The sequence below is a fragment of the Lagopus leucura genome, unplaced genomic scaffold (genome assembly GCF_019238085.1).
Source record: "Lagopus leucura isolate 7727_CA_CO unplaced genomic scaffold, USGS_WTPT01 Super-Scaffold_1, whole genome shotgun sequence".
Lineage (NCBI taxonomy): Eukaryota > Metazoa > Chordata > Aves > Galliformes > Phasianidae > Lagopus > Lagopus leucura.
This window is the reverse complement of record NW_024962250.1, coordinates 15,528,860-15,552,949: the sequence shown is the minus strand read 5'-3', so window position 1 is coordinate 15,552,949 and position 24,090 is coordinate 15,528,860. Positions and strand designations below refer to the sequence as shown.

Below are 24,090 nucleotides of genomic sequence, written 5' to 3'. Positions count from 1 at the left end.
CAGGTTAAGCAGTCCCAGGTCTCTCAGCCTTTCCTCATAAGAGAGAAGCTCCAGGCCCTTAATCATCTCTGTGGCCTTCCATTGGACTCCCTCTGCAAGTTCCTTGCTTTTCTCACACTGAGAAGCCCCGTATTGGACACACAGAACTTCAGTTGTGGCCTCACCAGGGCAGAGTAAAGGGAGAGGATCACCTCCCTCAACCTGCTGGACATGTTTTTGATGCACCCTAGGATGCCACTGGCCTTCTTGTCCACAAGAGCACACTGCTGGCTCATGGGCAACCTGCTGTCCACCAGGACACGTAGGAATTTCTCTGCTGATCTCTTTCTCAGCAGGTCACTTTCTAACCTGTGTCAACGCATGTGATTATTCCTCCCCAGGTGTAGGATCTGTACTTGTCCTTGTTGAAGCCTGTAAAGTTCATCTCTGCCCAACTTTCCATCCTGTCCAGTTCACTCTAAATGGAAGCACATTCTTCTTCAGCCACCGAATGTCAGCCTCTCCTTCCAGCTTTGTATCATCAGCAAACTTGCTGAGGGTGCATTCTATCCCTTCATCCAGGTCACCAATAAAGATGTGAACAAGACTAGACTCTTTCCTCCAGTATTCAGATACCTCTTCCATTTTCCGTGACTTTTGAAATATGATAGAGAATGCCTTGGCAATCATTTCTGCCAGCTCCCTCAACACTGGTGGCCCCTTCAGGAGCCACAGATTTGTGTTATGTTTGCCAAGGTGACTTCTGACTACGTCTTCCTTGACCAAATGTAAAAATAAAAAGTAACAAATTGGAATTCTCCAGGAATATCAGACATTCATTTACTTGAAGTTTATCCCCTGTAGAAACTTGTGAGGCAGTGCATTGTAAAGATGCTGAGTTATATAGTGGTTAACTGCTTATTTCAAACGGCAATAGCTGATGTGAATGATAAGCAATTATCAAATTATATACTCAAAACCATGAAGAAATTTCAATGCTGTTTTCTGTGTGCAGAATTAGTGTTGTTACTCATTCAAAAGCTAACTTCATATATTTTGGAATTTGTTCTTTGTTTTCTATTTATTTACTGTGAACAGTGGAGGAAGATGTTGCCAGTAATCCGGGTTGCACTTGGAATGCTATGTGGGGCTTCCCTACAGACTTCCTCTGGAGGATTAATGGGGCTGAGGAATGCAGCTGTGCAACGCCAGTAATGCTGTCCCAGTACTCAGAAGTGTGCCACTTGGTTGCACAAGCACTTTCAACTGCTGAGATTTTTCAATACATCTGTGTACTGAGTGTGGTTAACCCCAATTTACTGCTGAAATAAATGACATAAAGAGAGTTATTTAAGGTCACGCTATACTTCAATGGTAAACCTGTGTTCATAATCTATTTTCTATTTCCATATTTGTAGATTGCCAGTGTATAGGACTTTAGTTTTATCTTAAGCAATTCAGTGAAAGACTTGATCTCCGTGTGTATTTGAAGCTGTAGATTTACGCCATGTAGAATTCTACTCTGTTGATAATATAAACTTCTTCCCCTTTGCATTTTATAATAAAAGTCAGTTAGGTTTTACAGTAAAAATGGCAATGATGTCTAGGTACTATCATATTTCCTGCCTTCCTTCGAGTACATCTGTTATGCCTTGCCCTGCAGTTTGACATACTTTGTGTAGGTAACCTGTCTGCACAAGAAGGAAACGTATTTCACAGGTGCAGTTATAAAACTCACCCATGTGAATGCTTAGATGTGGATATTTCTTATGGACCTTATCCTGATTTGGCACCCATAGTTAAATAAACACATTTATTCACTTCCTGCTGTTTATAAACCAATAAATCCAGAACTATCTTTCTGTATGTTCACTTCACTATGTGGATGTATTGCATGTTCTTGCAACACAGGCTTTTCTGAAATTACAGATGTGCTCAGTTTTGATAAGAAAGCTTATCATCATTTTTGCTTTTTTGTTTCAACTTCAAAACATCATCTCTTCCAAGATGACAGCATGAGACAGAGGTGACAGTTTCTTTCCCTTGTGGTTTGCTAGAGAATCTTGTTCTGAAAGACTGAAAGGAATGTGTTTGTTTGTGTGTGTATACATATACACACAAAGTATATATGGTACACATTTGTAAATTTGTTTTTTACTCTCCCAGCAAAATATACACGTATATATACATACATGCATGTGTGTATATGTGTGAATGCACACATACATGTGTGTATATATGTATTTATATATATGTATGTGTGTTTTGCTGGGAGAGAGGCAGAAATAATTCTTATTTCATTGTATGAGCTTCCCTGAGGTCAGAAAAGCAGAACCTGAACTGTGATGCAATGTATTATAAGTTCTTCTGAATGAAGTGTTTTGAAAGAGACAAGGAGATACTATAAAACTTTGAGAAAGTACAGTTGTCTTCCTTACAAACATGGTCAATATGAAAAGAGGTGAGAATTCAGTACCTCTGGAACATGAGCAAATCAGGATGTGAGTAGTCTTTTCAACAATTAAAGTGTGAAAGCTGTTGGAGATGTTTATCTCATTATGGAACCATTAGCACTGGTTCAGCTGTCCTCCTCAAAAAGGATTATTTCCATGACCTGGTCATGATTGTGTGTTATTCTGCCTAATTTCTCTCACAACATTTTCTGCTTTTATAACATCATCTGTTCATTCAACATTTCTTATAATTTCATTCTTATCTTTCAGTCCAACTTATCTTGTAAGCAAAGCATCTTCTGCAGAGAGGGGAATGTTACTTCTTTTCTAGTTCTTCCTTTCTCTGCACTTTTCACGTCTGTTCCCTTTCATAAAATTTTTTGGATTCTTCTGAGAGTTACATTCTTTACATGAGACAGTGAAGTTGTTAGTGATAAGGGACAAAATGAAAGTGTTCTGGAGATAACACTGTGGTACATTCTGTGTCTTTCCAGCTATGCTGCACTATGGAAGGAGATGTGAAATACTTTACACTCACTGAGTAAATAATGGCTGTTAAAAACAAACGCATTTGAATTAGCAGAACTGGATAGCTTTTTCCAGAAAGTCCTTCAATGAAAAGCTGGAAAAAGTATGTACAGAATAAGAAACTGCATTTGGAATGCAGAGTAAAAGGATATCACTGGAGTTCAATGTGAAATAGGTAACTAATGGTTGCTTCTGCTACGCTGGAGAAAAAAGGCCAGTGTGTTCCAGTGTGGGAAGGAGAATGTAGGAATAAAAGTTCACTAACAGTAAGAAAAAGATAAATTTGTGTAATTGAGTGGTTGTTTGTCTCCAAGACAGGTGCTTGCAAATGTAATGCAATATGTATTTCAATACCATGCAAAGTACTCTATAAGCTTAAAATTGAATCAATTCAGATTCAAAGGCAAGAGAAATAGATCTATTAGCTATCTTCTAATTTTTGATTGAAAGTAGAAATTAATCTCATTCCAAGATTGTTTGTATCACAAGATACAGGACATTGAAAGGCAGTCTCCTTCTCTGGTTTGCTTATTTACTTGTTCCAGGAGGTCTGAGCATTATAAAAGGCTTTGGATACTGGTAACGTCTTTATCATAATTAAAAATAGTCCATTATGAAAATATCTATTTGTAACTATTATCAAATTATTTTAACATACAAGGGATGCTCTTTCTTATGTTGGCCCATGACATCAGAGGCGGATGTTGGTAATATGGTGATTGAGGATGAACCTTCTTGCCAATATTCTGTTGTATTTTGTTACCATGTAACAGATGGCAGCAGAGGGACCCTCCAACAAATGGCATCTGATCTGGAAGCACATATGAAGCAAAGATGTGTCATTCCTCCATGTGAAAGAAATGGCACCCACTGACATTCATCAACACTTGCTGAATGTTTATGGGAGTAAAACTGTGCATGCGAGAATGGTAAGGTGGTAGGTGGTGCATTTTAGCAGTGGAAAGAGGAATGTGAAACATGAGTCATGTTTTGGATGGCCATGCACAGGTATCACACTGTAGAATGAAGAGCGTCTCAATAAGTTCACGTGCATGAATCAGCAGATCATGACCAGGGAACTGTGTATAAAGCTGAATATTGTTTTTGATGCATTGGAAACAATGGTAGCATTATTGGAATATTGCAGAATTTGTGCCAAGTGTACCCTATAAATGATCACAGCAGGATAAACGCAGTATGCAAGCTTGTCAGGACCTATTGAACCAATATGAGGCTGAAGGTGAATATTTTCTGTATCATATCATTACTGATGACAAGATGCAGTGTCTCTAACTGTGTGTTAGAGGCAAAATGATAGTACATGGAGTGGCAAGATGTGAATTCTCCATTGAGGAGAAAGATCAAGATGTGGCTGTTGCTGTGCAAAATGATGTGCACTGTCTTTTGGAATAGAGAAGGTGATCCTTCAGGGTTTCCTGGAACCCAAACAAACCATCAACGCTGACTGGGACATCATGGCTCGGACTAAAAAAAGGCTACAACTTCCAGAGTCAAGTCAGCAAAGACTGCCCTTCTCTTTCAACAGGTCCAGTGCCAATTTGAATTCTGTGGAGCACATTGCCAATCTTGGCAGGATTGTCCTACCACGCCTATTGTATAGTCTGGATTTGGCATTTTCTGACTGATATCTTTTTGGGCTGATGAAAGATGGACTGCATGGGTAAGATTATCCTAGCAACAGCATGATCATAGCAGCTCTAAAAGAGTGCGTCACCTCCACTGGTGTGGAGTTTGATGAGCTCTTGTTCATCGCTGGTGAAAATGTATAGCTAATGGTGGCGACTGTTGAAAAAGATGTTTTGTAGCTAAGAATTTGCTCTGTCAAATAGTATTACTATGCTTTTTGTATTTGTTGTAATTTCCATAGAAATAAATAGGAGTCATTACTTTTGGAGTAACATTCATAAATTAATGATTAAATTTTGATAAATTTATCTATTTTTAAGATCTCTGCTTTTTTAGAAAAAAAATCAGCATGTAATGGATGTGAAGAGATTTTGTGTGTGTGCATTTTATATTTGATTTTTAGTTTGAAAACTAGACTTCAAGTATGAGTTGCTTCACATATCTGTAAAAATCTGCTGTTATGTAGAGTATGGTGCTGAATGCAAGGAAGTGTTTTTGCAGGGCTCCACTTTTTTCAGTACACAGAAGAACTTACAACTAACGTGGCCCTAACACTGTTATGTTTTGGATTGATAATATAAGTCATGGTAAAAGAATTATTGTTTGGGTTTTTTTGTTTTTGGTTTTTATTTTTTCGTCCTTGAACTAAAGACAAAATCTGAGACAAAAAGCATTTTATTAACACTGTATCCTTGCTTGATTCCAGATTCCAGGAAATACTTCAGTTCTCTTGAGATTTCTGTTTTTCTTTCCCACAGTAAGCAGATTGTCTCTCTCAAGTGCCTAAATGGTGCTAGAATTGTCAAGCTGATTGAGCAACTTAAAATAATGAAATAGACATCTGTCTATTAGGGCTATACCCACACTTTTCTGATAATATCCCTGTTTGGAAAACCTCCCCCTTTCTTTCTCACTTACTATGCAGATGGCCATATAAAAGATAGCTTTTTCAAGAAAGAATGAAATATCACTAGGAATAGTAGCTAAAAACAGAGAATGCACTTATCTCTGTCATTATTAATCTCAAAATCTCTTTCATGTGGATTAAGAAGCAACTATCATACAGATTTTTTTTTTTTTGATAAATTAATATCCACGTAATAATGAAATGAAAGCCTTTTAAGAAATTGTCAGAATAATATTTATATCATACCAAATTTATAACGTGCCTCATGTTAACAGGTGCTGGTTTTACCAGAGTTGCCTTTTCTTTAAATGCTTCCTGAGTGAAATTTTCTTTGCAAGACAGAAGGTTCTATGATACTAGGTCCATAAGAAATGTTTCCTTGGTGTATGAGAGGCTTGTATCTTTGTTGAGGCAAATGTATAGTAGGAGTTTTTGTTGTTGCTATTTGTTTGTTTGCTTTTGTACTTTTTGGAGATTGAAAAAAAATACAATAAAATCCAAAAGGTCTTTATCTTTTCTTTCCTCTACCAGAGCAATTTTAAAGATTCTGTTGACTCCTGTTCATCACATAAGCAGGGACAATGCATATTTTTAAGTACTGTAATGCTAATAGTATTCCTCTTATTAAAGCTTTCAGTGATGTTGGAACCTTGACTAAAACATCTAAATTTCTGGAAAATCTTGTTCGGCTACTGTAGCAGAGAATGAAGAGGAAAGTGTGCGTAGATATGTGCACATTAGATCCATTTATGGATCATGTTTAGTGATTTTCCTTTTGAAACTTCCATGCATTGTAATTCTGTGAATCTGCTGCATTTGTTTTGCTGGATATAGTCTGTTTATATTTTGGTTCAGCATTGCTCCTCAGATATCTATTCTTAATCTGTATTGCACATTGATACTCCGTGTGAAAAACTTGATCTTTTTCAAAGCTTGAGTTCTTATCTTCGAATTCTTGTTTTTTTAATTTTTTTTTTTTTTGCTGTTATTTTTTCCATGAAACTGCTGTGAGCTGAAAAGTTAATCTGTTCCTAAAACCTGTCATAATCAAATCTTAGAGCTAATCAAATCTTACATAATCATAAATCATAATCAAATCTTACAGCTTTGAAACTTGTTTTAAGAATGCTTTCCTTTTGACTTCAACTTGCGTTCACACAGTTCTTTATACATCTCACTGAATTGTAATTGGTCTAAGAAATCTCTGTGCTGAGCCATTTTTTCTTCCCTTTCAGCAAATAACAGAACAGAATTGTTTTGCACAAATACAACTCCAGAGCTGAGCACATGGTACTCCTAGGTCTCAATTGTTCTTACTGCACTTGTGAGAAGACACCAAAGCACTAAATAATATTATTGTGTAGTGGCAAAGGCAACTCAAGGACAGTAAGCATTTGAATTTGCTCTTCAACCTAATGTACATAGTTTGCTTAACAAGGCTACATTACTGTAGAATGGAAGAGCAGGAACTTTATGGCAATTCTAAGGCCAGTAGCGACTTAAGTTTATACGTATGCCTTCTTCATTTTTTTTTTGTCTTGGACTTACTGGTTCTCAAATACTTTGTGGTAGTTGATGCGTTTACAAAACTTAGGAATACAACATACATTTGAATGCCCAGCAAACATTTGTCTTTTACTTATTGACACGCTTGCATGTGTCAGAATGCAGTAGTATCCTCAATGTGAACTCAGCTATATAAAAGCATTCAAATAATATCTGTCCATGAGCAGAGGTAATCTAAATTTTTGTTTTGGTTTGGTGTTTTTTTTTCTGCAAAATAAGGAACTCAGGTTTGAACTGCTGAAAGAACTGGGGCAGATGCAGATTCCTGGCTTTCTGACTACCAAGATAAGATTCTTAGGAGGGCAAGTCATTCTACCTGAGGACAGAGAAAATCTAGCTGAATTAGAACAACCTATTTCTTCCTGTCTGTCCATGAGACATAACTGCCATCTTCTTTACATTGCAGGAAAGGAAAAAAGAGAGCTGGGCAACTTGTCTGTGAGAGCTACAGAGTCTATCATGTTTGGGTTTGAAAGCATTGTATGAAAAAATCATGTAATCTGCTGACTGAGGATTTAAATGGCCAGAAAATAGGGCTAAAGTCTACTCTTAACTCAGGTTTGGGGTGCTCTTGAAGGGATGGTGAAATTCCTCATCCAACTTGTCTTTTATCTACACCCCTATGCATCTGTATCTTGAAGTTAGATCAGCTTCAGTCATGTGTGCTGCCAGCTTCACTCATACGTGCTTGCAGTGCTGTAGGTTTTTCCTGTTCCACCTCCTTAATTAAAACTCAGGAAAATAAGGCAAGTAATATGCTCATTGAATGCACATTGTTGAGTAATAGTAAGGATGTTTTATTATGTCTTTAAAAAATGTCTTGGATGGTGTTCATATCAAAATTGTCTTGTAAGGAAATAGATTTTTTATTCTCATTATATCTACTAATATATTTTGATTGGAAGAAATAAGCTCAAATGTCTGATGAGTTAAGCATTTTTCCTGGAATTCAAGTTCCATAAGAAGTGGCAGTTGGGGTCACTTCACTGTTCTCATTTGCAGAGTACACCCAAAAAGTCAATAGGCTGCGTGAATCAGAATGAGTAATGTTCCAGGGTTATAATATTCAGATCAAATACTTTCTTTCTAATTCCTTCTCTGCTATACCACCTGAATAGTTTACAAAGAAAAAGAAATTGTTACGTAGTGAAGATTTATAAACTGGGTGTTTTGATTAACAGCCTATTGTCATATGCCAGTTAAAGTCATTATCTATTTTTTTCTATATATTCAGGTCATGCAGTGAAACTGGGGAGTTTGAATTGTATTGAAGTACAATATACAAATAGTACTGTATATAACAGGACGTGTAGGGGGAAAAATATCAGCAAATGTGTAGGAAATTCCAAAACTCTTTTTTTTTTTTTTTTTTTTTTTTTTCTTTTAAAGACTATGAATTTTCTCAGGGCATCCCTCAAATGTATATCCAAATAGTCCAATGTATATCCAAATATCCAATAGAGGCTAGTAATTACAGCTTGATTAATTTGGAGTAGAAAGATGTTGAAAAGAACGTGCTACTTAATGTGCTACTTGTGGTGAAAAGCAGTTGGTATTTTTTTTTTTCTTCTAGATAATCATAGAAATGCTAAAAATAGTTGATGCCCCCATAGACTTGTATGCATTTAGCTCTCATTGTGAGTTTTGTAATTACATGAAAGTCACAACTTTACTGTAAATGAGAGTTTTTGAATCCATTTTCAAATAGACACTATTTTAGTTTAAATTTCTCTCATGGAGTTCTAATGGGTTTGTAGAATTTCTAGCATCTGGACAAGAGTCTGTCTTTTTATAATGCTTGTCAGCATCACCATTTATAGTCTGTACAGCACACAATCTACTTCCTGCTGTGAAAATGCTGAGCTATTCTAGCTTAGATGCACATGACCTATGAGTGTTGGATGCCTCTATCCTATGCTTAATACCTCCAGTTACTTCATGCTTATTTGTCATAAGTGTAGACACTGACCCAGTCTTTGTATTGGAATGTGTATGTAACAGGAATGACTGATGGAGCAATGTAATCGTGTGATGCAAATAACACATGTATTCTTCAGACATGAATGTTATATCTTGTAACTAGTAAAAATAGTCATCTTCTGGGCTGGTAGGTGTCCATCATTTTCATCTGTCAAATTTTAGTTGATATGATTATCAAGTACTACATAGAAATTTTTAATCTTTTTCTAATGCTATTCAAACTAATTTTACATCATCAAAGGGACAGTATTTTCTGTTTTTAAAAGGCAAGTTTATTAATTATGATTTTAAGATACTTGTGCATATCACATAGATACACAGCTTGGTGGTTGTGAGTTTGAACTCTTATGTAGCAGTGATGTCTTAAGTGATATAAATGACATCAGTAAGTAAGCAGGATAAAAAGATATTAAACAGGCCTATGCATAGCTTGTTTTCCATTCCCCACCACTTTTTTTTTTAATAATAATAAAGTGATGAGATTTTGTTTGTTTGTTTTTTGTATAGAGAGATTTAGGAAAGATTCTTCTTGACATCATCTGGGGAAAAAATATTTCAGGAAGGAGGCTACATTGTGGTGTCACTAAAACATTTTAGACAATCACTAGCTATAAATGTGTGCTAAATGAGTCCTCCCCAGGAGGGACTGCATCTTTTAAAATGCTTTCCAGACCTGTCTTTCTCAGTTTCAATTAGATGAGGTCAATTAATTTTGTGGAAGTCTAGCAACCATCTCTGTAAAGATCTGTATCTTCTCATCTGAGGTCCTTATTGCCTTTCTTAAACTCAAGTAAGCACGAAGTCTTCGGTTCAATGTTGTAGTTGTCAGTGCATGACAGCTGATATACAGATGATACTACTGTGCAAGCTATGGTTGGGACGCACATGAAGTAAGTTTCCTTGATCATGTTTCTCTGCTGCCATTGGTTTTCTGCCCTGCAGTTGTAGCCTCCATTCTTGTGTGACTTGTAGACTGTTATTTAAAACTTCCTGAAAGCAAGTAAAAAAAAAAAAAAAAAAAAAAAAAAAAAAAAAAAAAAAAAAAAAAAGTAAATGCTGTTGGCTTGATTCCTTCATTTATTTTTCCCTTTTTCACCATGAGAATGTAAATAGGTTTGCAATGAAATGATTAAGTATAGACTTTGGATCTTTCTTGCTTGTTAATACATTTACTCAAGATGTTGCTAGTGTACCTTATCCCTGTACAAATAGTTACTGATGGTTTAGAGACTTTCATCAGTTCAGCAGCATCAGGATGAGATTATTGAGAGGAACCAGGAACAAACACAGCCTGGGATGGTCTGACAGTACTGTGGGTCCACAGGCAGCCCTCTCATAGCCACACAGATACAGGCTGCAGGCTCTGTTGGGTCTGATATGGAGACCCAGGCTGGAGAAGGGCAGGAAGAGCCCTGAAGTAGTATGATCAGAGACAGAAGGGCCTTTCAGGGACCTATACAAGATTTTGGCAGCTAAATTAAGATAACTGTTCAAAATGCCTATTTCAATAGGAGGATTTTTTACATGGGGTAGGGAAGAAAAAATAAAGGATTGCAGAAGCACCAGTGGCAATCATATATGTCAAACGCTGAATTGATGGGCTGTGCGCACGCGTGTGTGTATACATACATAAAAACAGACATCATGAATGTATTTGTAATCCTTTTACTGAAAAAAGACAACATATACTGAAAAAAATAACTATGGTTTATTTTACTAATACCAGCGTCTTAAATTACTGTTCCATAACAAGACTTGTTTTTCTGCTGATGGTAGTATATAAATAAATGAATGTTATTATGGACACTGCGTAGAGAAAGTTTTATGAAAGTGTTTTCTCTGGAGTATGTGAACAACATATTCAGTTTGGGACAAATGCTTTCTAATTCTCTGTAAGATAGAAGGTAGACTAAAAGTGGCATAATTTTAGTACTGCTTTTTACATCTCTGAAACTAGATTCATTTGGAGTTGATTAGGAAAGATAAAAAGGAAATGTGTCCTGGCTTTAAAGAAGTTATTTTGTCATTTCTCTGGATTTTACATAGTGATCTACTGATGGAGATGCTACTAACTTTCTATGAAATAACTGAGTTGTAGCTGTTAAGTTCTGTATTTTTGTATGTTTCTCAGGTGGCTGACAATGTAGGTTGGAGTGCCACAGTTGCACATTGCTTGCTTTGTTAAGAAAACAGAAAAACAATTATAGTAAGAAAGTGGTGCTTATAGTACTGTATTTATATTTTTCATATCAAAGTAAACATATGTTTTACAAAGAAATTATGGAATGCTTTAAATAGTATTAATTTTTTAAGTCACCAATTCAGATTCCATCTGTTTGACCAGACTTATTTTTCTTAATTTGGACATCTATATCTCTTGTCAGTGCAGCTATGCATGTGTTGTCTAGTTACTGAAGAGTTTTTAGAAATTAATGTTTCAGCTATATGAATGCATGTCTCCTTTTGCCCTGTAGATTTCACTAAGATGTGAGGATTTAGCTTCTGCTAATATTCTAAAGTGCCAGCTTTTTTTCACTGAAATGCAATATAGATGCACCTTCATGTTGTAAAGAAACCAGATAAAAAAAGAGGAAATATTATGTTAGAAAATAATGAGCCATATGCAAAATACGATACAGTGATGACAGAGGGTGGGAGAGGAGATAACAAGTATGTATCATAAGTAAATATATCTTTGCTGAACTGGTTGTTTCTGGGATTCTGTGCATTTTAGGGTTGGACAAAAATAAATATTTACAGAGGGTAACAGTTACTTAAGTTGTTGCAAATCCAATGATATTATCCAAATGTGTAATGAAAAACACTTTCAAAAAATTAAGAAGTACTTCTAAATGAAACCAGTCCTGAAGATGAGAATGAGTCATGGGTTTGGCAACTTTGCTTGTCTCACTGGGGTAATGCCACGTGCTTTCCTTTGAGTTGAAATGACTTTGAAGAAAGGAATCTGCAGAGTTAAGGGTGTGGTTTCAATACTGGTTTAGCAGAGTGAGCTGGAGGACGTTGCAAGAAGTGGTGCATGTTCTTAGCAATTCCACTGGGCTGACACTAATGATGTGCAGATGCAAATTTTAGCAGAGCACTACTGTTCTGATGAATCAGCAAAACACTGAGAGATTGAGGAAGCTGACCACTTTATTTGACATCATCCCTCAGTTAAACTAGCATAAGCTGGTGCTGGAAAGCAGCTTTTGGCTGAGGATGAAACTCAATTGATTTCTTTGAAACAGTTTTTCTTACCTGTAATTGGATGTGTCCATCTTTGAGGATGGACACAACTGTATGGCATAGCAGAGGCTTGAATTTGCACACCTGGAGGATTTTCATAATGACATTTATATTGTAGGAAGAATATTGTATTTGGGATAAGCATGCATGTACTTGCTTGGATTCCTTTTCTAGGTTGACCAATACAATGGGATGCATGGCTGGCAGTTTTCTCCTGCATTGTGTTCAGGAGCCTTGGTTAAAGATGCCAACTTTTTCTTCATATTGTTCTGGCAGAAATCATTTGTTGGATAAAAAATACTAAGAATGTATGGGATATGTTCTTGTTCTTTCAATTAGATGTAGTTTTATCTAAGGATGTTGCCAAGAAGCTTATCTCTTGTTTTTTTAGATGGCTTTTGTCAGTAAACTGTTTCAAGGTTGGAGATGGTATTACAAAGAAAATAACAGTGTTTGAAGCTCAGAGCTGGGTGCGTGTTTAAGTTGACTTTGGCACAGCATTATTGCAGAGGGTTTGTTGCTGTGGAGTTTGTTAATAATTATACTTATGAATTCGATATGGGGATGTCCTTTGATCAGATGAAAACGTGCATTTCTGAACTCAGTGTCCTTTGGTGCTGCAATTACCTTTGTGTAAACCTATGAAGATACATTGTGAGATTACATTATGTAAGGCTGCATAGCTGTGCACACTTCTTAGAGACAATGTTAATTATTCACAGGTTGATTTTTAGTGAAACTAAGACTGGAAGGATATCTGATACATTGATTAGTCTGGGATCAGTTTACTGAATGGTGTAATTTATTTTAAAGCAGCCCTCCCACTTTGCACAATAAATTGGTTAGATGTCTGAAGGTTATAAATATAATTTCTATATGGAAGAAGAAGAGATCATTCCTAAATTTCTGAAATTAATGTTGTAGGATTTTGTGTTGCGTGTCTTGTTTCATGACACTTCTTCTACCCCCTAAGATACTTCTTAGTCAAATTTGTCACTGTTTCTCCACCTTCTCATGATATGCTGTGCTGCCACTGTTCATATATGTAAAACATAATTCCTGAAAATGAAAGCATTAAGACAATGGTATTTCAATTTTTTTCTTCATAAGGATATGATAGAAGGAACTAAAGAATGATTGGTTTTAGTTTTTGGCTACTTAGGTTCCAAGTTATGTCCCTCTGTATTGTAATACTTGCTATATCAGAATTAACTGTAAACTAAAATCTGTTACTATGCATTGTACGGTTATATATTGATTAATATGCAACTTCTCTTCAAGATATTTTTGACTAAAGTTAATAGTTTTTGCATATTCTTAAGCCAGATGAAAAATTTCATGTATTCAAGAAATCATCAAATCATGGAATCATAAAATGGCTTGGGTTGTAAAGAACCATAATCATCTAGTTTCAACTATGTGCAGGGTTGCCAACCAGACCAGGCTGCCCAGAGCCACATCCAGCCTGGCCTTGAATGCCTCCAGGGATGGGGCATCCACAGCCTCCTTGGGCAACCTGTTCCAGTGCATAATAATTTCTTGCTTGGGGGGAAAGCGTGTTGAAATCTTTAAGGGCTATTTGCAGTAGTTTTTCTGTGAATTCTGACAAGTGCAGAGTTGAGCAATCAAATACATTTGGAGGAGAGGACAGCAATATAAATACAATTTCTAATAATTTCAGAGATGGTAACAAAAGCATTTTTTGTAGTTTCTTCAATTTGTAGGATTTTTGAAATCTTTCAAGCTTAATTGGGCTCACACATTTTTGGAACGTATGATGCTTACTATTGGAGGATTAACGGGATGTGTTGTTGGAAATGTCTTCAGCTCGTTACCTGCCAGAAAATCATAGTGAACTGCTAGAAATGATCAAGACACTACCAACAGATGCTTTACTACTACTGCATGGTTCTTCTTTTCTCTCAAGTAAAATGCTGGTATAATACTTTACAGAGATTTTATTATCACAGAACTGGGCGGTGGAATAAATCTTCTGATACTGGACAATTGTTACTGATACATTCAATTGTTAAATATATATATATATATAAAATGCGTATTTGCACATCTATTTTGAATGATAGAAAAAAAAAAAAAAGCTTTCTACTTACCTGAAAAAGTGGAGTCACCTTGGATGTGTGAAGTAGAGAACTCGTCTTGGCATTATGTCTCATCCCACTGTATTGCTCTGTCAGTGTAGACACCTGTATATGTGGAAAGGCAGGCTTAGAACTGGATATGAACTTAGTACTGGAGAAATAGCCTGAAAGTAGTAAACACAAAAATCCTTTGTTAAGTGGGAGTAGTGAGTATCTTACATATCAAATGAGAAACTAATTGAGTAGTAGCATTTCTTCTGAAGAGGATTTGAAGAACATAGCCCATGACAGTTCAACATCTTTTGCTGATCTGGGAAATATTCACATGTGTCAGTTTCACTATAAAGAGAAAGGTTAACTGTAAGATTTATGAAGTAACTCTTCCAGTTGACTTCACCTTAAAGAAACTGTGAGTCCAGACTTGAGAATGGTGGTTCAAAAAAGGTGTATGCCCATGAGAGGCAGTCTGGGGAGGCTAAGTGTCTGAAACCAGAAAAAAAAATCCATGAGGAATGACCAAATAAACTGAGTTCCGTCTGCAAAGAATAGTCTAAGGGCAGATGCAATAACTGGCCTTAACACCTAAAAACATCTAAAAGTCACATTAACTTATTTTTTAATTAAGCTGACAACTTAAGACCATGATTTTTCAGTATTGCTGTGCAGAAGTGTTAGTTCTTGCTGCTATGAATTTCCTGACATCTTGAAGTAATAAACATAGCTTTCCAGAAATGCAAATGTGATATCTATGTGGCTCTGTTATAATGTCTGGCATTTCCTAGCTCCTCTGTGAAGTTGTTTGTGAGGTTAAAAAACATTTTCAAGGGGTGGGAGATGGGGGTAGGGAGGGGAAGATGGGGATTATTCAGGAATTATTCCAAGATCAGTGTTCCCAACCAGTTATTGGTTGCTCTTTAATAAACAAGTTCTTCTTTAGAATGGTGTTCATACTTCCTCAAAAAGTTATGACTTTCTGTTCTGGGACCCTTCTAATGCAAGCTTCTGTTAGTGTTCTCTAACCTGCTCATAGAAGCCTGTACCTCTTTGTGTGATGTGCATCCCTCATTGGGGCTGTCCTAGAAGCATCCCTACCTGTACATACTGGTCCCAGGGAAAAGTATGTTTAGGTAGCTCTAAGTTCTTGAGTTCTTCTCAACTGTAAGGAAAATTCTTAGAGAATCTTTTATAGTTTTGAGAAAAATAATAATAATAATAATAGGCCTAACTCCTAACTGCCTATTAGGAGCAGATTTTTTTTTTTTTCCCTGCAGTCATTTACAGAAAGGATTCCAGTACAGAAATCTTATAACTCTTACATTTTAATTTAATTTGTTTTCTAGCTTGTAGTACCATAGGTTTGTGACCAAAAAAATTAGAATTTTGTTGTGAACAAGCATGCAGATCCCACCATATTATTTTCTAGGGCATTTGTTTCTGGATCTGAAATTCCTTTTTTTTTCTTGTTGTTCGGACCACAACAACAAAAAATTTGATCTGGAAAACGCAGTAACCTATCTGTCAGTGTGTCTTTTTATACCAGCTCTTTCATAGGTTTGCATACCTCTGCGGGGGAGTTTGGGACACAAAGAGCTGGTAATGGAATGTAGCTGGTAATGCTACATTTTCTGCTTTTGCTACTATCTAGCTTGAGGAAGTAAGGATAGTTGGTTACAATTATGTTGCATGTATGCCTCTTGCTGTATCAGAAATTGAATGAGGAAGATCTCAGGAATGAAAATGGCTGCTCTGCCTTCTGCACAGGTTCTCCTTGACCACTTGTAGAATTTCAGTGATGTTGCTGATAATTTGTCTTTGTAAGCAGTTATTTTGAGTATTTTTGAGTGATGAAGGGAGGGGAACAAAAGTTAGGAGTATTCCATTTATTTAAAAAATAAGTATAAAAATTCATCATATGAGAGGCCCTGGATAATGTAAACTCATAATAGGAAATGAAAACTCTGAGTTGAAAAACTCTATTCCATTCCTTTTTTTTTTTTTTTTTTTTCATGAATACATATTCTGTTGAGAACTCCAGATGGTTTATAGAACGTTTTTAGAATGTTTTTAGACTACAGGTCCATCTGAGTTGCACAGAACTCAAATCATTTCACTTTGGGATGAAAGTTTATAAGAGTTGCCTGTGACCTGAACAGTTCCTTCCTGCTTTGGGTAAAGAAACATGTCAAATACTGATATTTCGATGACCTATTACTTCTATCCATCTTTACTACTCTGTATTTCACCAGATTAAACTTAATTGGGTAGATAGCTTGCTGTCTAAGTATAAACACTTTATGTGTCTCATCTGCCACTTAAGCAGTTGGCTGCACGAATACATTCATAATGTCTCAATTTTCATGTTTTGGAATTAATATTTATTCAAATGAACAACTCATCAGTGAGAGCTTATTTGAAAAAGCAAATTGGAAATATGATTGAAAACAAAAACTCCAGAGAATGGGTTTGTTGAATTTGCTTATTTTGTTTGTTTGTTTGGTTTGTCAGTTTTGAGGGGGTTTTTTTGGCTTTTTTTTTTTTTTTTTGTTTGTTTGTTTTTGTTTGTTTGGAAAACATTTCTTCTCTTGTTTCTTATGTCACTTCTTTGTGAACTTACTACTCATGAAATTCAGCATGTTGAGGATTAGTTTCCTCAGTTCTGCCTGCCTTCCATTACATCAACAGATACTGTTATTTTCCTTTAAGCTTGCTTGCATGGCCCTGTGAAGTATCTGGATGCAGAGATAAGTCAGCTGTTTGTTGGAGATGTGCCAGAAAGCAGTCCAAGCTTTTGACTGACAAAAAAAAAAAAAAACAAAAACAAAAAAAACAGTCCTTGTTTACTGTTTTGAAGTGTATGGGATCTCTTAAGGTATTCTCTTATATTTATTTAAAATGTTTTTAGAAATTACCTTTGATTCCTATCTCTTCCTCCCTTTCCAAGCTTGTGGACTGATTGGCTGCTCTTAGAAGGAGATTTCACTGATACGAAGGCCATGGAGATGAATTGTAGCAGAGAAGGATTTGAGGTGATGCAGATGAGCAGTGTGCTTCAGGCATCAGATCAAATATGTATGAGAACATCTTTTCTGTCTAATACCATGGATAAGGTATATATTCAGGCATCCCATTCGATAAAATTGCAGTGGCTAGAGGAAAATGGATTTTTCTTTGTTCAGACAATAGCATCACAATAACTTGAGTGAAACCGAGTATGTAGAACAAACAAAGCATGTGACACAGGGAACCTGGGTTCCCTTTCAGTATTCTTACGTTTACTGAAATGTTCTACTTCTTTTTTCTTCAGAGGTAACACTGGGAGTGTGAACTTATTGTCTTCTGAGTGCTCAGAGAGCCTGCAATAATACTTTGTACTTTCAGAGCATGTTTCCAGTTGTTTTTTTCTTCTTCATAAATATTGAAATGAACTCTTCTATTTACTTTTTGAAGGAAATGTGAATTTATTCAAGATAACTTGGACAAAAGGAGCGTCTTTTGTGCTGAGGCACAAAGCAGCTGATACAAGGACTGTCATGCAGAAAACAGAAGAGGTCAGAGGGAAAAATTGGGTTTTTGGCACATTATATCCAGAAGTAGGATGTTTAAGGTGCAATCTGTAGAGGGTCAGTCCCTCAGGGTTATTCTGATTCCCACAACTTCTGGGTGAGATCCATGGAATAAAATTCAGAGAGGACTTCATGAAAGAAAAGGTGGACCTGGAATAAATTGCCTAATGTTTCAGAGCTGTGTATTTAAGAGTCAGATTCTGAGTCTTGTATATAAATGAGTGCATCAAAGGAACCACCTCTCTAAATTGATCCATAAAGGGTTGTTATTTTTATGTATTTCTTACTCGTGTGTTCATATGCAGGATGTTTGATTCAATCTCTACATCTACAGGGAGTCAGCATTTGGAAGTTGGAATGATGGCTTCAATAACCTAAATTGTATTCTGAATCTCTGTGCATACCAAGCAAAAAAAAAAAAAAAAAAAAAAAAAAAAAAAAACAAAAAAAAAAAAAAAAAAAAAAACCAAAAAATAAAAAAAGTGACAACATTTTTTTAATACTCAGGAAAAGATAATTGTAGTAAAAAATCAATATGCAGTATTTCAATTATTTATCCGTATATAAATATCTAAATTTTGACTAAAAATGAAGAGAAGAAGCTGCAGGAGGCTGTGTGCTTTAGTGTGTGGATTTTGTTTGGTGCTTTCTTTTCATTGGTTTGTTTTATTATTGCTTTTGGGATTTGTTTGTTGCTTTTTTTTTTTTTTTTTTTTTCTCCTTCTCAAAAGCTGAATTTTCCCTTTTAAGTCTTCAGCAGTACCTTGACAGTAAGTCGAACACCAAGAGACTAAGGGTGAATTGCTTTCCTGGTGTTCTAAATACTTGCTTTCCTGGTGTTCTAAATACTTTCTATGCCTCATGAAAGTGTTATATTTTCACTTGTAATTATTGCTTCTCTTTAAAGTTCAGTAGGTTTCTGATGGCTAAAATAACTTGAACATTCATTAGAATAGCATATGGTGTGGGGGAAGATACTTGAGTTTTGAAGTGTGCCAACCCAAGTGCACCCATGGAAAACTGGTAATAATTTGAATTCCTCATGGAGCTAATGCCAAGAACATAACTGTATAAAGAAATCTGCAGGTACTACATGAAGTCTTGCATGTACAGACTGCTTTTTTATGAAAGAAAAGGTATTTTTGTTGGAAGATTGGAGAAGTGGAGACTCATTTATGCATTCCCTGTTTAGTAGCAAAACAAACAAAAAAAAACCTGCATTGCATCTGCAATGCAAAAAAAAAAAAAAAAAAAAAAAAGAGTACTAGAAAGTTTTATTTATTTAAAAGCAAAGGTTAAAGGTTAAAGTTATTTCCATGTATATTCACTAGTAAATATGTAAGTCTGCTTATTTACATTGAGCGGTTGATTTCTGACTTAGTTTCTGTTAAATTGTTTTCCTTTTTTTTATCAACAGATGTGCCTTAGAAGTCTATTAGTTAGTAGTTTGGTTTGTTTTTTGTTGGACTTTTTTTTTCCACAGTAAACATTCTTTTGTTGCTAGCGTTGGTTCCCACAACAAATTCAGAAATCATGTCAAGTAAGCTTTATTAGATTAAGCTCATAATTCTGCCATCTGAGACTGTTGTAAGTAAGGTATTGAGAAAAGAAGGATTGAAATCTTCTAGGCATGGAGTGCATATTTTGTCAGAGGTTCCAATTGAAATGTTGGATATCTACTACTGTTCTTTGTGTGCAATTTAGGGTGGATGTATGCAAAATAGCTTAATCACAAAGCTAATAAAAGCATGTAGATACAAACTGTGTGACTGAAGCTGTAGTCATGAATAGTGGCCTTGAATTTAAAAATTAAAATTAAAATTAAAAAAATAGTCCTAATGTACCAACAGCATGCTGCTACAATATACACTTCCATAATACAGAAGAGCAGAAAAAGTTTGATATGATAAGCAGAAGAAATATCTTACCTCTTGTAAGTATCTAGATAGTAGATTTTTATTCCTTTTCCATGCTGATATATTTGTTGTTACATGAAAGATAACTTTTATGGTATTAGTTAAAAAAATCTCATCTCTTCAGAAGCCAAACATTCATTTTTCAAAATTTTTTCTTTGAAATTGGTCTGGAAGTTTCTTTTGATAACGGACACTTTAAAATAAATTGATTTTTCTAAGGGTAAAGTAACTTCATTCTATAAACCCTATAGGCCCTTCAGAGGGACAGACAGGGTAGGAAGGGAGAGGGAGTTGTCCTTTATGTTAGGAAGTGGATAGACTGTGAAGAGCTGTGTCTGAGTAACAGCCTTGACCAGGTTGAGAGTGTATGGGTTAAAATCAGGGATTGGTCCAGTAAAGGACATCTAGTGGCTGGAATCTACTACTGGCCACCTGATCAAGGGGAGCCTTTGACAAGGCCTTCTTCAACTCCAGAAAGTGCTGCGCTCACAGGCTCTTGTTCTTATGGGGGATTTCAGCCACCCGAATATCTGCTGGGGTAGTGGCATGGCAGGTGGTAGACAATCCAGGAGATTCTTGGAGTCTGTTGAGGATAACTTCCTGGTCCAGGTACTACACGAACTGACCTGGGATAAGGCCTTACTGGACCTGGTGCTTACTAATGCAGAGGAGAATATTAGAGATGTTAAGACTGGAGGCAGCCTGGGCTGTAAGTGATCATGCCCTGGTGGAATTTGTGATCTGGAGGAGTGCAGGCCTGACGGAAAGTAGAGTCAGAGCCCTGAACTTCAGGAGGCAAGCTTCCAGCTGCTCAAGAAACTGCTGGATAGGATCTCTTGGGAAGCTGGCCTTTAGGGCATGGGAACAAACAGAACTAGCAGCTATTTAAGGACATCCTTCTGTGAGTGCAAGAGCTCTCCATCCTCCAGCAGAAGAAATTGTGCAGAGGAGGTGGGCAACCAGGACCTTCAGCTTTAATTGAGGGAAAAGAAGGAAATGTATGGGAAGTGGAAGCAGTGTTGTGTAGCCTGGGAAGAATACAGGGATGTTGTCTGCATATGTAGAGATGAGATCAGAAAAGCCAAGGCACAGCTGGAGCTGAACTTGGTAAATGATCTGAAAAATAACAAGGGGTTCTATGGGTACATAGACAGGAGGAGACAGACCAAGGAGGGTGTTCCACCTCTGATAAATGAGAGTGAAGGACTGGCTTCATTAGACATGGAAAATGCTGAGGTGCTCTGCGAGTGCTTTGCCTCGGTCTTCACTGGTGATTAGGCTCCTCATGTCTGCCAGGACCCTGAACCTCTAGATCTGGGTGAGAGTGGTGTATTCCATCCTAGTGTTACAGTGGAAAAAATCCAAGAACTCCTCGTGAAACTTAATATACATAAGTCCATGGGGCCAGATGAAATACATCTCAGGGTTCTAAGAGAGATGGCAGATGTGGTTGCCAAGCTGCTTGCCGTCGTATTTGAAAAATCATGGCTATCGGGTGAAATCCCCAGTGACTGAGCAAAAGGAAACATTCTTCCTTTCTTAAAAATGAGAGTAAAGGATGATCTGGGGAACTACAGGCTGGTGAGCCTCACCTCAGTGCCTGGAAAGATCGTGGAAAAGATTCTTGTGGTTACCTGTTAAGGCACATAAAAGGTAAAAAGGTGATCCACAACAGCCAGCATGGCTTCACCAAGGACAGATCTTGCCTGACCAATTTAGTGGCCTTCTATTATGGAGTGACAGCATTGGTGGAAAGGAAAGATGTCATCTATGTGGAATTCTGCAAAGCTTTTGACATGGTCCCTCACCACATCCTTCTCTATAAATTGCAGAAGAACGGATTTGAAAGATGGACTGTTTGATGAATTAAGAACTCGTTGGCTGGTCACAGCCGAAGGGTTGTGATCAGTGATTTTATGTCAGAGTGGAGGCTGGTCACAAGTTATGTCCCTCAAGGCTTGGTCCTGGGACCAGTGTTCTTGGACATCTTCATCAATGACATAGACAATGGAGCTGAGTACACTCTCAGCAAGTTTACAGATGATACCAAGCTGAGCAGTGCAGTTGATATACTGGATGGAAGGGAAGCCATCCAAAGGGACCTGGTCAGGCTGGAGAAGTGGGCCCATGTGAACATAATGAGGTTCAACAAGTGCAAAGTGTTACACTTGGACCAGCAAAATCCCAGGTATTTATATAGACTGGGAGAAGATCTTAAGAGCAGCCTTGTGAAGAAGGACTTGAGGATCCTGGTGGATGAGAAGCTGAACATGAATCAGCAGTGTGCACTGGCAGCCTGGGAGGCTAACTATATCCTGGACTGCATTAAAAACTGGGTGGCCAGCATCCAGAGGGAGGTGATTTTTCCTCATCTCTTGTGATGCCCTGTCTGGAGTATTGCATCCAGGCCTGGGGCCCCCAGCACAAGAAAAATGCAGAGCTCTTGAAACTGGTCCAGAGGAGGGCCACTAAGATAATCAGAGAGCTGGAGCATCTCTGAAGAAAGGTTGAGGAAACTGGCCTTGTTTAGCTTGGAGAAGAGAAAGCCCTGGAAGAGCTCTCAGTGGCCTTCCAGTACTTGGAGGGAGCACATAAGCAGGAGGGGAAATGACTGTTTACAGGGGTTGATAGTGATAGGACAAGGAGGAATGTTTTTAAACTAAGACAGGAGAGATTTAAGCTAGATATTAGGAGGAAGATTTTCACCCAGAGGGTGGTGATGCACTGGAGCAGGATGCCCAGAGAGATTGTGAATGCCCCATCCCTGGAGTCATTCAAGACATGGCTGGATGTGTCTTTGGGCAGCCTGGTCTAGTGGTTGGTGACCCTGCCCACAGTGGGGTTGAAACCAGGTGATCTCTGAGATTCTTTTCAACCCAGGCCATTCTATGATTCTATAATATGTCAATTTCCACAGCTGTAATTCTGAAACTGGGCCTTAACTGTTATATAGTGTTTTGTACGTGAAGGGTATAAATTAAGTCCTCAAATAAATAGGTTATTAACTAGATTTTAACTAAGTTGTGCACTGTTACACCTCCAAGAATACGTGTTTTGGAAGCAAAATCATAAGAGGTTATCGTGAAGAGATGCCAATAAAATGTTGAGGCTGAATAGGGCGAGACAATTATTTGCTAATACTATGCACACTAACATAATGATTCCATGACTTTCTTGGCTTTATAATCTAATCTGACCAGAATTTATCTGTTTTCCAATGATAAATGTGTGGCAAGTATCATCTGTTAGTGTTTTCCTTCAAGTAGAATTCATTACTTCACTAGTTGAGATATGAAGGTTCTCACTTCAGGCAAATGAGAGCCTCATGTTGGACTGTCCTCTAGGAAGTTTGATTGAAATGCTTGGAGGTGCCACTGGTGAAATAAAAAATAAAAATATATCTTCACCCTCCAAGTAAAGAAAAAGCTGAAGACGGTACTGTGGGAACTTGGTCCTAAGAAGTACAGATGATTCTTGCAGAGGATCAGTGACACTTATTTTAAGACTAATGTAAAGGAAGTAGAAAATTTTTAGAATGGAAAATCAGAGGCTTGAGAAGTTAGAAAGAACCTTGTTCGTTTGAAACTTTCCAGAGTCAACAACCACAGGGCAAGGTATTTCAAAGTTGTACAAGGATCAAGAAAAGAGATTTCCACCAGTTACCAGAGAGAACATTAATGAAGCTTTTATGCAGAATGAAGTCAGAACGTGTCCATCTGAGAAGACTTTGGGTCACACTGAAGTGCTAGAATGCACTGCTTTTGTCCAAAATAGGCTTAGCTAGATTGAGAACTGTACATAACAAGAAGTACTTCTGGGACAACTCAGATAGTTAGAAAATTCTACCTCAAAGTACACAAAATTCTGTTGTAAATTCTTTAATTCATTAAAGACTTTATTTGAAGGGTCGGAGTTGCAAATACCAGTGTAAGACAAAGGGAATTTCACATAGCTTAGGGGTAGTTCCTAATAGTTTTTTATTTCTGATTTTGTTTTAGTGAGTGTCAGTCTGCTATATCTGATCTACAATGAATGCCAAATCTGCAATCAACAAAGAAATTTTTGCCCCACATGATGAAAGGATGCTGGGAGCTGTCCAAGTTAAAAGAAGAACGAAAAAAAAGATTCCTTTCCTTGCTACTGGGGGTCAGGGTGAATATTTAACATACATCTGCCTGTCAGGTAAGATTAAAGATTTTGACATCC

General features: G+C 37.0%; 1 protein-coding gene across 6 annotated transcripts in view; it reads left to right on the top strand.

The window, feature by feature from the left end:
- The window catches only part of STXBP6 (syntaxin binding protein 6), an 84,348-nt gene that overhangs the window by 5,221 nt on the left and 55,037 nt on the right, over positions 1-24,090 (top strand). For 2 of the 6 annotated variants that reach the window (XM_042866229.1, XM_042866237.1), the window contains exons 2-3: positions 3,734-4,641; positions 23,883-24,066. In XM_042866229.1, the coding sequence (XP_042722163.1) occupies positions 23,913-24,066 (154 nt within the window). In that variant the 5' untranslated portion in view covers positions 3,734-4,641; positions 23,883-23,912. The remainder of the gene's footprint in view (positions 1-3,733; positions 4,642-23,882; positions 24,067-24,090) is intronic. The other 4 variants (XM_042866196.1, XM_042866204.1, XM_042866221.1 and 1 more) reach the window with 4 other exon arrangements.